This window comes from Nasonia vitripennis, chromosome 1, assembly GCF_009193385.2.
Source record: "Nasonia vitripennis strain AsymCx chromosome 1, Nvit_psr_1.1, whole genome shotgun sequence".
In the NCBI taxonomy this organism is placed as follows: domain Eukaryota; kingdom Metazoa; phylum Arthropoda; class Insecta; order Hymenoptera; family Pteromalidae; genus Nasonia; species Nasonia vitripennis.
In genome coordinates, this window is record NC_045757.1 from 31753083 (window position 1) to 31767705 (window position 14623).

A 14623-nucleotide genomic window follows, 5' to 3' on the forward strand; every position below is an offset into this window, starting at 1 on the left:
TATTAAACTTACTAAACGCGCAGGCTTCGTTCCAAAGCACCGATAATCACTAACAAGGCCCTTAACTCCCTCCTTTGACTCCCTTCGACCGCTAACTATACGTCCCGGAAACCCTTTGCATCTCCATCCCTCACAGTCGCGAGCTGTTTACCGATTCAGTGACACAGTCCTTCTATGCAGTACACACACACACGAATCGCGCACAGCGTCGAGTGCATTACAACATTGTTAAGTAATCGACGGCATTGATGCAGTAGCCCGATATAATGTCATTCGCCAGTAATGACGTCGAAGCTCTCCTCTCTACGCGTAATGGACTAATCAATTTAATTACTCCGAATTATTCGCGCTCCTCGACGCGTTATATTCGTCGTATACCTATTAGAGACTAGAGTGCGTTGTATTTTTCTCGAAAAATATCCCCTCGACCGCCACAGGTGTGTTATTCCCCGGAACACCTCCGCCTTGTGAAAGTCAAATTTTCGGGATTCCCCGCTTTATATACATACTTGTACACACACACACACACACACACACACGCGCGCGCGCGCGCGCGCTCGTAGGTTATACGTGTATACAGAGCTCTTACACACCGGCGCACGAGATGGAGCTCTCTCGGCGCACTGTATCGGCGCGCGCCGGTAGTAGCGTGGCAGGGCGGGGCTGGGGTTTGGTAAAACTCGGATCGATGCTGGGACGCCCGTTGCCAGGGGTTACCGTTAACGGCATCCCTGGGCCCCGGCGTTTATACACATTATATTTCCGGCCGCTCTTTGCCAACCTTTACGACACTCACGCGTACGTGTATAAATATAAAAGGGTATCGTATATAGGTTTATATTCGCGACGCGCGAGGGGTGTCTATGCCGGCGTTTTATGCACATGTGCGCGCGAGGGATTGAGTTTTTGTTCGGTACCTTCTATAATTATACCGCGACGGTGATGCGCGCGCGCGCGAGGGGTTAATTAAGGCGAGTACAGCGATATCTCGAATATACTGTATAGCGGGGGATGAAGTGTGTGTATCGATGCAGGACTTTTGTAATTATATGCGCACCGGGATGAATAAAGTCGATGCGCGCGTGGGTGTGCAGTGCGGGGGGGAGGGGGGGAATAAATTTAAGAACTGATTACGCGGACGCACGGACGACTGGTTTATGACGCGCACACGATATACTTGTGGGTTTTCGCTTCTCTGCGTATAGTATACGCGCATAATGTGTTGTGTGCGGATTATGGCGGTATTGTTGTTGTTATGCTTGAATCGGTTATCTTCTTTTCGTATATACTCAAGCTCGTATGCCGTAGTTTTTAATTGTGCAGACTCTTTGCAAAAATAAAAATATATAGACATACAACTACGTTCTATTCCGCGAATTTGCGATAATCCCCGAATTATCTGATGCGCTGGCCGCTTTGTTCGTCTTTCCTCGTCCATAGATAATATACAAGCATATGACAGCAGAAGTTGAAGCGAGTTGCTCTCCGGAAGTCTCTCGCCACTACCTCGTCTTTATTTTCACGCGACGACTGTGTTTATCTTCGTCCGTATATAATAAGTTTGTTTACGAGGTATGACTTTTGTTGCTATAATCTTCTTTTTTTACTGCTTTTCGCAAAATTGCGGGAAAGTTTAATGGATTCCGCTTTATTGTCGGCGTTGTTCTCGGATGGAACGAGAGAAATTTAAAAAAAAAAGTTTGAGAAGCCTCGCAAAAAGCTCTTCCTCGAGTGTATTAAAACCTCTATTCTGCAGCTGTCGAGCTATAATAATCTCCGTGAAACAAAACAGTTTTGCACCAGCCTTTTCCCCATCACATGATCCAACCAGTTCTCTATAGTCTCTGGTTAGCGACGGTAGGTGGCGCATAGGCGTTTTTCCGTTTCCCACATCACAATCAGTGCGACGAGTTCGTCTGCCTTATAAAACTGCGTTATAAGGTATCCGGCTTAATGAAAAATCATCGATTCTACAAATTATTCCCTTTGCTCAATCTCTTCCCGAAAAGCGCGACTGATGCCTATCGAATTATCCATATCACGGCACCCCCGTGGCTGCACTTCAAAGTAAACGCACAATAAAAGAGCAACATCCCGTCCGTTATACAAGCTCCTGTGCTGCCGAAAATTGGCGCTCGATCGCAAGCTCCCTTAAAGCTCGCCGGACTGGAGCAGCAGCTTCCCCCCTCGAAGGCCGATCGATAGCGAAAGTTCCCTTTCGCACACACGCCGCCGGCGGTTGCCGAAGGGGTAGGAGGTAACCGAAAACTACGCCCGGGACCTCCTAACCGACAAAGAAAATTCCTGGGAGGGTGAAACCGAGCAGCCGGAGAAATTGGGATGTATAAGAGCGAGGCGGACGGGGAGAGGGGACAAAAGGGCGCGTCGGTGAGCAGCACGTGGCTCGTTCCGGAATCATGCGCCCACTTTTGGAGGGTCTTCGTTTTTGTTGGTGCTGCTGCTGTTGGTGAGATTTGAAAAAAAGGAGGAGGTGGATTCGCAGCTTGGATGTAATTTTTTCGGAGAGAATGAGGAGATCGATAGAGGCTTGGGGAATATACCCCGGTGTAGCTCGACGCTAATAAGCCGTTGAGATTTATCGCGATGTTGTTTGAGATTCGTCGAAGAAATGGTTTTATCGTGGAGTATAAGAGGAGGAGAAAGATTTGTTGTTTTAGTGCTATGCGAAAATGCGAAATTATGGTTTATGGACTGGCCTTTATATTTCCCGAGGTTTGAATTTTCTGTGGTCACCTATACTTTGATCTTAGGAACGGGCTAATTTGATTTAAGTTGAATCCTCTTTTATTTTAATATGAATATGCTGTAACGTGATTCATAAATGAAAAGCTGAAAGGTTTCGTCTCGAAAATTCATCGTTAATTACATTACGTCAATGTCACTACGTGTCAAATATGAGTACACCCCTCTCTCAACTGAAAATTTCCCCGAAACACCCGTATACACGCTGATCCGCGAAAAAGCTCGAAGCCGCGTTAAATTCTCGCAGCCTTTTCCACGGATCAACCAAAATGTTTAACAAACAAAGCTGAACAGCGAGAGTCAAAACGAGAAGCCGCGAGAACAAGGTGCGTACTAAAAGCGGAAAATTCCCGGGAAAAATACGCTGTACACAGCCGCAAAATCTCGGTAGTGTATATGAAAATCCCGCAACTCGCGAAATTCCTTTTATGTCGCTTGCTAAATCCGCCTGCAACCAGGCGCGTATGCGTTCCTTGCGCGAGTCTCCTCCGCGTAATTAACAGATTTCGCGGAATTCCTAGCTCGAGAATTCTAACGAGCTTGCGCGCGAGAAACCATATACTTTTTATTCTCGAGAAAAACGAAGGCAGCTAAACGCTACCACACCGGATTCAAATCCCGCAGGCGCGAACTGCGGAAATAAAAGAAAAGATAATCCGCGGCACACAGTCCTGAGAAGCTTATACTCCGGAGCTAGATGCGGAGAAAAACGCAAAAGCAAGATTATCCCACATAAATGCATCCCGCAAAGAACAACGAGCCGTGCAAAAGCCTCTGTGGCACGCACTCGCGTAATAAAAGTTAATGCGATTCACGAAGATGCTTTCGGAGCATGTGCGTCGATGTTCGGATAGGCAGGAGGGGGAGGGAAAGCATTCGAGCTTTTAATCTCGGAGGGCTCTTTCACTACCGACGAAGCGAGAGGAAAAGAGAGATGCCGTCGATTACAAAGTGGTAATGCAATTCGCTCACCCGGTGATGCTTCTATTTCGGACAAGCGCGAATCAGCGCCGGCTGAGCACACGGCGACTCATACTACTTACGAGATGGAGTTTCTTGGTCCAGAGCTTGATTGCGACGCTGTTGTTTTGTTTTTTTCTCGTTGGAGTAGCAAGAAGTTACGATGATGCGGCGAAAAATACACGTCTCTGTGTTTTTATTCGATCCGCGACGTTCCGGAAGGATGATCCAATCTCCAAAACGAGCTTTCGCGTAAGTAAAGTCCAACCGGTGAAAATGTTCAATCCCAACAGAAACACTTCCTCTTCCCACCTGGAAAATAGGAACCGAGAGAGAAAGCCGTCTAAAATACAACCCCCCCTTGCATCTCGTCATCGCGTACACTCGGCTGCAAACAAGCTGCGGAAAATTACGAAATCTGCACGTCACGCAGCTCTCCGCCTCGTAAATTCTCATTACACATCGCACACAGAACGCTGCATAGCGGTGCAAAAAAAAAGAGAAGCTTAAACTCGGAGGCCTTTACGAGAGCGTAAAACTACCCTTCGCGGTGGCATAAAGATTAATATAAATACGCGAGGCGCGGATGCGAGATACCCTCCCGATCGTCGCTGCACACACTCGCGCCTTCGTCCCCCCTAGAAATAGAGATAGATCGACGCGCGTATACATTATATATACGTATATACATCGGCGGGCGAAGGAGAGTATAGCAGCGTTGGAATGTTGTTTATGGCTCAAGTTTATCGCCAGCCGCAGCCGCGCGGCGAGTTCCGTCTGCGTCTATATGTCTGTATATTATACACGCGGGCTCGTATCCGTGTGTGTGTAGATGCGGCGGAAAGCGCGGACTCTCTTTGTCCTCCGGACGGACTGCTGTGCGGCTTTCTCTATATCTTTCGCTCGGCGTTTATCTTCTTTGCGTCTTCTTTTTTTTATCGCTCGGGAGCTGCGCTGCTTTTTGGATTGATCGCACGGGGCGAATGATTTTCCACGGCGTTTACGAGATGCTTTTAAACTCGACGATCGATCGGCGATTCTCCGAATCAATTAATTCATCCGCGGGTCTCTCTCGTCGCGGCTCGAGTATCAAAATATAATCCCCTGACAAAGCGCTCTGTATTAATATAAACAAAATTTAATCCAATTTCGCTGCGGCGCAACTCTCTCCCGCGGTCTCCGTACTTTGTTCAACTCTAACTCTCTCTCCCGCTCTCTCTCCCTTTATAGCGACTAGAATCCCCCAGCCTCTCGTACTCCGGTCCGCAATTCCCTCTCTCTCTCTCTCTCTCTCTCTCTCTCTCTCTCTCTCTCTCGCTCTCTCTCTCTAACCCCGCGCTTTCAGTTAGACAATGGAAACTTGAACATTCGGAAGGTATCGCTCAATGAGCCGCTTTAACGTCTACAATGAGTTGAACTACTACTACTACTGGAACTCTCTCCCTCTCTCTCTCTCTCTCTTTCTCTCCTGTGGTTTCCACTGCGCCGCGGCGCTATAGCGTGTACGCTTTCGGCTTATAGGCAAAATACTTTCGAGCAATGTGCGAGCGGATTCCTCTCGAAGCGGAATGCGCTATTTAGTTTTGCGCCAGCTGGAAAGAGAAACAGGATGGATACGTGTGCGGCCCTGCGAGTGAGGAAAAAAAAGAAACAGGCGCGGAGAAGTATGCGAAAGTGGCTGACTTTTGTTCCGAGCTTTTTTTCGGAATTCCGGGATATCGGGTGTCTGGCGCGCGACTTTGGCGTATACGTGTGTCGTATACTTGGATTTTACAACTATTGCATTTGTACGGCTCGACCGCGAGTGGTATGGTTAGCGATTTACTTTTGCACTTGCGAGATAGGCAAGATTTTTATTCGTAAAAATAATTCGACACTGGCGTGGCTTTGCAACTCGATGAATGGAAAGATACGTCGAGCAATGAACGCAGTAGGTGATATAGAGCTGTTGAAAAGCTTCTTAGCATATATACATACATTTAGATTATATACTATATAATAATAATAATAATGAAAACTAACAGTTGAATAATATAATTACCATATAACAGCCTCATCGTCGAAATCACGCTGTCTGAACAAAACAAAACATAATAAAATATATGAAAAAAAAAAAACAAAAAAATTATCGGCCGTCACGGCCGACTCAGTGAACTTAAAACCTTCAATTTCAGGTCCTCCCGTCGAGGTGGGCGTCACCATGTACGTCTTGAGTATCAGCTCGCTATCAGAAGTCAAAATGGTACTATTACTTAGGTCTTACGAAGTTATTCCGCTCAAAATATTATATTATATTTTTTATCAAACCTACATTTAATTGATATACTGACTGTTTTTTTTTTTATTGTCTAAACGACACATATGATAAATATGAAATACTCAGTGTGTGATTCCTTTGTTACAACTTTGCTCGATCGTTGAATCGACGTTGGCCAAACAAACTTTTTTGTATCTTTCCCAGATTATTATGTGTGAGCACTATACACACAGCGATTAGTCTCAGGATTCCAACAAACAATGATTAGTCTTTCTCCTGAATATAAAGTGGTCTTATTTGTCTCCAGTCGAAAAATGCACTAGATACGTTTGTCTTTTATTGAATAATTAAAATAAACAGTGTTATATGATAGCAAATGCAAGTAGAGTCAAGATATCGTTCATCAATGAACAAAGTATCTTTTACTTTGCTCTCGACCCCTTGTTACTGATAAAACACGATATCCTCTGTAACGATATGTGCATTAAGTCGAGGGAATATTATCAGGGGTAGGGGACATTAGAAAGTTTTTTTTGCAACTTGATTCCCATATTTACACAGACACACCCGACAGTCTCTTTCTCCTTTTCTTTTATTAGACTAAAAAGTTTTTTATCTCTCCTCTTTCTCTTGGACGTTTTTATATTTCCCTTTATATTATACTAAGCAAATCTCACACGAATCCATTGTGTTTGTCTAGCATCTGAAATTCGAGATCTGGGGATTGGTATGCCACATAGAAAGAGTTTTCTCTAACAAAAAAAAAAATCCATCTCGATAGAATACATTTACTGTACTTATTGTTAAGCTTGTAATTGATATCATGCCTTTTCTCATACTTTTATTTAGAATTAGACTCTCAGATATGTACTTTCAGTATAATATCAAAACTTTCACACAAACACACACACACGCGCAACGTTGTAGTATCAACGTTTATGTCTCCCCCCCCCCCCCCCGTTACAGTCCGTAGTAAAATCAAATCGTATAACTAAGGTAATTAAACGAACAGGAGCGTATTATAAGAGAAGTTTGTGAAAATATACAAATTCCAAACAAAATATAATACGTATACACTGTAAATTATTAATAAATCGGATTAAAAGTAAAGATTTAGTATATTACATTTAGTGATTCCGAGAATCACAATATTGCACATAATGAATTTCGCCAAAATATACATACTCACGAAACTATAGTCCGATATCACTCACTCCGGCCGAAGTAAAAACCGTTCGACGAAAAATGAATTAAACCCACCATTAGTCCAAAATCACAACCGGTCCATACATACATCCCCGCACACAGACCGAGAGAAAGCTCGTTACGAGGCAATTTTTTACGATACAAAATTTCCCTCTCGCGGCGCGCAATAAATCGCCGAATTAAATCCCCCTCTCAAAGAGAGGCAGCGGAAAAAAGGCAACTCGCGCTTCGTTTCCTCGATTCGCCGAGTAATCAATCAGGCCTCCGCGACGATGAACGAAAAAAAAAGCTCTCTCGCGCGAAAAACAGTAGATAGATCGAAGGGGCGTTGCCGGTGAAAATAACGTAAGAAATAAAGCGGGGAAAAAGAGCGGTATAACGAAGAAACGACGCGCGCGGAGGAATTGCGGACGCCCCGACGTTTTGTCTCTCAGGATATAGGACGCGGTTAATTACTCGGACCCTTCGCGCTGCTGCTGCGGCGAAAGGGAAAATTCGTCCCCCGAGAGATTCTGATACGTCCTCGCTCTGAAATTGCAGCAGCTCGACCCCTCGTTGTGTCTATGTGTCTATGTATATACGAGCGATGTTGCCGAGCGTGACTGCCGATGCGGAATTAGATGCGACTATACGTCCGGATTCCCGGCTAATGTCTCGCTTTGACGATCTTCCGGGAAAACAAGGACTTTATTTCTATACATATAGTGAGATACGCTACTGCTCTGTGTGTTTGTATCTTTTCTGAGATAAGGTACTGCGGCCGGTTGTAAACAACTCGAACGTCGAGATCGAATTGAAAGTAGACGGGGTAATTTACGGCTGGTCGGCGGGATTAAAAATTTAAATTTTTGACTTAATCACCCAACGCGGTATAGCGGAGAACTTTAACTTCGCATACGCGAAATCTAGCCCGTTTATAATCGAATCTTCGATATCGATTAAATTACGGTTGTATAAATCCTTCTGTAAACTCGTTAAATAAATCTTGTATTTAAAGATCCAGCTCGACCGACCGCGAAATTTTTGCCGTTCAAGCATTCACAATCTAATCCCTGGTATATTTCGAGTGCTTTGATTTTACTACGGCCCGGTCTATATCACCCCATGTAAATTACGATCATAATATATAACACTGAATCCCGAAATTCGCACTACAACGAACAACATATGATGCCACGGCGTAATCACGACGACGACATGCAAAAACACACACGAATACCTTCAACGCACGCATATACATACACTCCACACCAGCAAAAAGAGAGGACAAATAAAGTACGAAGAGAAGAAAAGAGAAACACGACGTTTGTACTCCCTAGTTTATACTTCCTAGTCCCGCGTATTTCATCTCTTTTCCCCTTCGCCGGCAGTGTGTTTCATGTATGCGTAATGCAAAACTCTCTTTTTATATACACACTCTTCTAGTGGAACGTCCTTAGCCGCAGTTCTATATACATATCTATATATTGCTATAGGGGTATATATATATATATATATATATATATATATATATCATTGAGTTTTTTGCCACCGGCATGCGTTTTATCGCTATATACATATATACTATATATACGATATGTATGCATTTACTCACCGTAATATCTATCCTGTTTTACAATATGTCTCTCTATATCTTTCTCCCTCTCTCACACACACACACCACTATTATGTACATCCGCAGCATATTTTCCACCATGTCGCATATATAGATACAAAGCGCGAAAGAGTCAGTGCAAACGTGCGCAGACGCTGCTGTTCTGACAAGCCATCCGCCGTTATGTTCTGTATATAATATCGTGTGTTCAAGCGCTGCAGTCTGACTATATAGGTGGGTGTGTGAAAGTAAAACACGCAAATTTCCACGAAGCGCGCTGTACTCGTTACTGTCAAAACAATCGCGTATTTTCATCCTGTGTACATACACATATAGCGGTAGGCTCTGATGCGTGATATACGCGTGTATTACGTGTAATCGATGTTATTCAATACTGTGTGTGTGTGTGTGTGTATGTGTGTGTGTGTGATTTTCGCACCGAGTTTACGTATAGTAGCCGAAACGATCTGCACTCGATGTGATATTTTGAGAGAGCACAAATTATGCATAGATATCAATTTTTATACTCCTCTGTAAATAATACCTCCCGGTCTGATACAATAGTATATTATACGAGAGTTATATACATAGACTATGCAAATTTACAATTTAAATTTGATCGGGGAGAAATTTTCTCTCTCCCGCACGCATAATGAGCCTGATGTTATTCCACGTGAATTATGAGTAAAGTTTCACTCTCTGTATGTCCAAGTGAGATTATAAGGAGTATAAATTCACGTCTCACGTTTTAATCGCGCGGGAAATTTGAATGGAAATCGTCGTGCCGGTACATGCCACCTATACAGGCATCAGTGCAGTGAATTTGCGAATAAAAAATAAAAAACGCCCGAATAATTACCGTCTCATCAAAGCCCCGCTAATTATTCGTTCAACGACTCGACAAAGTGTGTATACAAACTCAATGTAAATATAACACTCGCGCAGAGTGCAGGGCTCATTTTCCATGCGCTCGCGCTCGCATTATACACATCGCCGTCGTCTATTGACATTAATATGCGCCGACGGTAATCGACTGCTGATTCGCGCACGAGAAAATTCCCCGAACACAACTCTCCCTCTCTCTCTCTCTGTCGCGCGCGCGCGCGCATACGTTAACTTCAATATTAGTTCGCGCGTGCACTGCACTAGTAGTGTATATAACGTATATTAGTCGAAGAGAGAGGGAGAGTAGAGTTCGAGCTGCGAAACTTGTCAGAGCCGTTACCATCTCGTCATGCGTTTGCACGAATCCACCGAGTATAAACCGAGCGTGTATACACTCTCTCTCTCTCTCTCTCTCTCTCTCTCTCTCTCTCTCACACACACACACACACACACACACAAACAGACACACACCACTTATCATCGTGTATATATATATATATATATATATATATATATATATATATATATATATATATATATATATCCCTTGTAGGTCATGTGTATACTCTTCTCTGGTTATTTATATATGCATTAGACACATATTTAACACACGTATACTAAGTCACAGTATTGGATTGGATATATATTATTGTAATATTGTTTTCGATTATGAGCTGATCTTTGATGACAGGTATTTCGGTGATATGTGCAAATCCGAGGCCAACTGGAAAGAATTGGTATACCCTCTAGACACAGACCAATTTTGTTTATAAAGGCATGACACTTACGAGTGATTAATGATTATTCAAAAAAATTGCTGATACACAAACTGTTCAGTTTTATCAATGAACCCTTTCAACTGATTAACAGCTACCCAAAAAAAGTTTGACAGGCGATTTCTCATGTACACATTTTTTCTTGTTCTACCCGACTTAACAAACCTGAAGTGTATCGTGCGGTAAGTGAGCCTAGAAAAAATTCAACTTTTAGCCATATCCAGTTCTTTCCTGCTTTGACCCTGATGGATTCGCACATACATACATTATACACATACGTAATGAGTTCATCTCCCCGAAACTAAACGCATAGGAAAAGATCTAATACACACTGCTTAAATAGATTGTCTCTATATATCTCCAGGCATTCTCATAAATATCAAACGGTCGAATATTAGATCTTTTCACCCCAGTGAATGCAGGCTTCCGATTCTCGTGTACACAGACTCAAATTGCCCGTGACGTGTTTTCATTAGAGAATCCCTTCAACTTATCAAATAAGTCTCTTACGCTATACACCGACGACTTGTACCTATATTCAAATCCACCTGTTGAGAGAGTGAGAGAGAGAGAGAGAGAGAGAGAAGAGGAACATATTTACATCGTGACTATGCGAAAAATGCTGTATATGAAGCCTTCATTCACGACACACAGGGGGTCACTATAATACTCAGATACTCACCACAGTTAGGTTAGCCCTAATCGTTCTTGCTTGCCGTGGACTAAAACGACGAGTCTATTACACTTTATACACACGCGCGCGAACCAGTATATGTATGGCGAGGCTCTAATGCATTCTCAAACCAACACACAATAGCCGGAATTTTCAACTCCGTCATCGCTTTAGTGCACGGCAATCAGGGCGTCGATATATCCGATTGAAAGGTAAGAGCGCATCATACCTAGATAGAGAATTATCTTTTCTTTTCTCCTTTGTTCAGAGATTTATTAGCTGTATATCTATTATCTATTATTATTATTACTATTATTATTCGATACGTATCCTCTCGCGGTTATAATTATGATTATACTATACATACACGATATATTGTGTTACACATATTACATATTGGTATATTGAATTGTACACGATTATTATTATTATTACTATTATCATTATTATTACTATCATCATTATTAGTACATATTATGTATTATTACATACTATATTATGCAAGTTCCCCATTAGATGCTAGCTGCTGTAAAATGCCGCAGCTGCTGAAATGGGCTGCTCGCTGCTATCACTGATAATTTGATTTCTGACGCTACGCGCGAGAAACTATGTAATTGTAACGTTGTGTATCGTCAACAACATCGGAGAGAAACATATATAACGACGGAAGAGATCGACGCAGAATGTATATACTACTATATAGTATCGAACAGCGAGTTTCGTGTGTGACGAGTGAGGAGATGGACGCAACGTTGAGGCTCGAGTCGCTGTGCGCGATCAGCAAGTGACGAATTAATATGATATATATATCAATATATATATATATATATATATATAACACGTGGTATGTATACGAGCACTTGCTTAGCGTACGGACTTGTTGCGTCAAAGGAAATCGAAAGGTCCTCCTGTGTCAACTCCCCACCAACCACAGCCTTTTCTCTCTTTCACTCTCTCTCTCTCTCTCTCTCTCTCTCTCTCTCTCTCTCTCTCTCTCTCTCTCTCTCTCTGTCTCACTCAATCTGAGAAACGAACCCCTGCCGACACACAGACACACGGCTTATTCGGTGCGGAAAGAATTCGACGAGGGTCGTACGCACGGAGATATAGCGGTGTATAGATATGAAGCTTATGCGACATGTCTATATATACCTTCGCTTCTCGTTTGGCCTTCTCGAGGCTTTTTCCGACCGAATGACGCATCGCAGACACACCTGGAATACACTTCCCATCCGCCAAACGTGTAATATCGGCGAGAAGGCGCACACACGATCGAAGCGAACGCAATATAAAACGCGCGTACCAATTGGTCGTCAGAGAAACAGCTGAGAAAAACAAAAAAATGAAAGCGAGAGAAGAAGAAAGCAATACGAAATACGCATATAGCCACAGAGAAGTGGGCTGACGCACGTGTATATACTATACACGTGCATATATGTCGAAACAGAATCTGGACGAGAGCGCCGCAGTATTAGTGTTTTTCACACGCGTGTCAGAGACACATCTGCGAATGGCCGCCAACGAACGTCCTGTTGATTTGGTTCCGTGCAGGGTGTGCAGTGCAAGGCTCTTTCTCTCTTTCGATGTATTTCTCTCTCTCTGTCTCTCTCTCTCTCTCTCTCTCTCTCTGCCACTATATCTGTATATATACAATCTTTCCCGCGAGCTATAGTCTCTTGAGCATAAAAACACATTACCATGCAGAGAGCTCGAAGAAAGAAAGAGAGAATCGTAGAAAGAAAGAAACAATACAACATGTAGTAGAAAAACAGGTGTATCAGCCTGTGTGTATGTATATATATCTATCTATCTATCTATATACATATATACCGCGTTCGCTCGCCCGTGCGTGCGCGCCCGAGTATATAACAATCATATACGAGATTCGCGTGAATGCAGCCCGTTACACGAAAAACACGCGCGCGCTTGTATATACCTCGGGTTCCTTTTTTTCGGCTGCTGCTGCTGGTTGTTGATACGTGACCGCTCGCGATCGTCGCGCACGCGCGAGTGAACGCACTTGCGCACTTATATGTGTTATTTATATGTATATATAAGACACATGTTGAGAGTGATCATCCAGAGAACAATATAAGAATAATAGCTTAGGTCAGATTGATACGAGCGTGTATATTATGGATGCGAGGAACGAAAGAAAAAAAAAGAGAAAATAATATCTATATAGATGTGTGCGTTTATTGTTATATCGAGAGAGGTGTGTGCGGGGGTCGATATATGTAATTTTAATGATATATAATGTGCTGGTGCAACTACACGCGGCTACTGGATGTACTATCAGAAAGAGAGCTCGACCAACCAAGGGGCTTTGGTTTTTTTCCTGATTTCAGGTCCGCCCGTGGAGGTCGGCGTCACCATGTATGTCCTCAGCATCAGTTCCGTGTCCGAGGTCTTGATGGTACAGTGTCCACTATAATTCATTACACGAAAGTCATATACTCGTTATGTTATTATCTCTCTATCTATATCTCTGTCTCTATCTCACGTACCGCTGTTTTTCATTTCGACCGATTTCTTTCTCCGTGTTACATTCTCTCTCTTTTCTCATATATTTTAATTTTTGGTTTTCCGCGCTGTGTGGGCTATCCATCGATATTCATCTGGGCTCGCCGATTTCGCATCTGTTCTCTGTTGTGTGCCGTGTGTTCGTGTGGTAGAACCGCACCAGAGCCGCATTTTCCTTTTGCGTGCGACGCTGATTTATAATATACACGCATTTACACACACACACACACACACACACACAGATACATTGATTCATTATGCGATGGAAGCAGATTTCTCGACCTGGCAACCGGCCAGGATACATTGCGTTCGATGGAAATCTGCTTCCACCGAGTATAATCACACTGTGATATTTTGTTTTTCGTTGAATCTTCAAAAGATTCCATCGTAAGTCACACGTATTTTAATCGCTCGACACTCGGCCAAAGTACAGCCGCTGTGCGACGCATACTTAATAGTACACGATAAATCAAGCAGCTTATAAATACAAATACCAGCTGAATCCAGCCTAAACACTCGAAGGAATTAAGAGTGTCTAATATCCCACACGTAAAACAGCCTTTCGTATACACTCGCATACAGACTACAGAAGATCATTCGTCCCCCGTCCCCCCTGATACTCCCTGCGGATAAAAAAAGTCACACTTATAACACACCGAAATCTCCCAAAAGAAGAGCAGCGCCGGAATTACGTATAGTTTCTCCTGCTAGCCACGATGAGATGACAAACGATAAAGGCCGGATCCATCGCGATCGCGGAGTTAGCCTCTTCTTCTTCTTCTTCTTCATCTCTTGGGGGAGAAGTGTGTCCGATAGCTTCTCTTTTGACTTATGTCGCCGGGTTTATACTCGACGACTTTTTCGGGTCGTCGCGAGCAATTCATCAGTATAGCTGAGCTACACCGCGAGAATCAACGCCGATTATCATCGCGTCGCGTTGGACGATTGAGCTTGCGCGCAAGCTCTCTGATGTATTCGTCATCCGC

General features: G+C 43.3%; 1 protein-coding gene across 24 annotated transcripts in view; it reads left to right on the forward strand.

The window, feature by feature from the left end:
* LOC100116668 (GABA-gated chloride channel Rdl) overlaps window positions 1–14623 on the forward strand; it is a 154120-nt gene that overhangs the window by 71078 nt on the left and 68419 nt on the right. For 13 of the 24 annotated variants that reach the window (XM_031921229.2, XM_016990290.3, XM_016990291.3 and 10 more), the window contains exon 4: window positions 5898–5965. In XM_031921229.2, coding sequence (XP_031777089.1) covers window positions 5898–5965 — 68 coding nt within the window. Of the gene's footprint in view, window positions 1–5897; window positions 5966–13462; window positions 13531–14623 lie in introns of all 24 variants that reach the window. The other 11 variants (XM_031921230.2, XM_031921224.2, XM_031921227.2 and 8 more) reach the window with 1 other exon arrangement.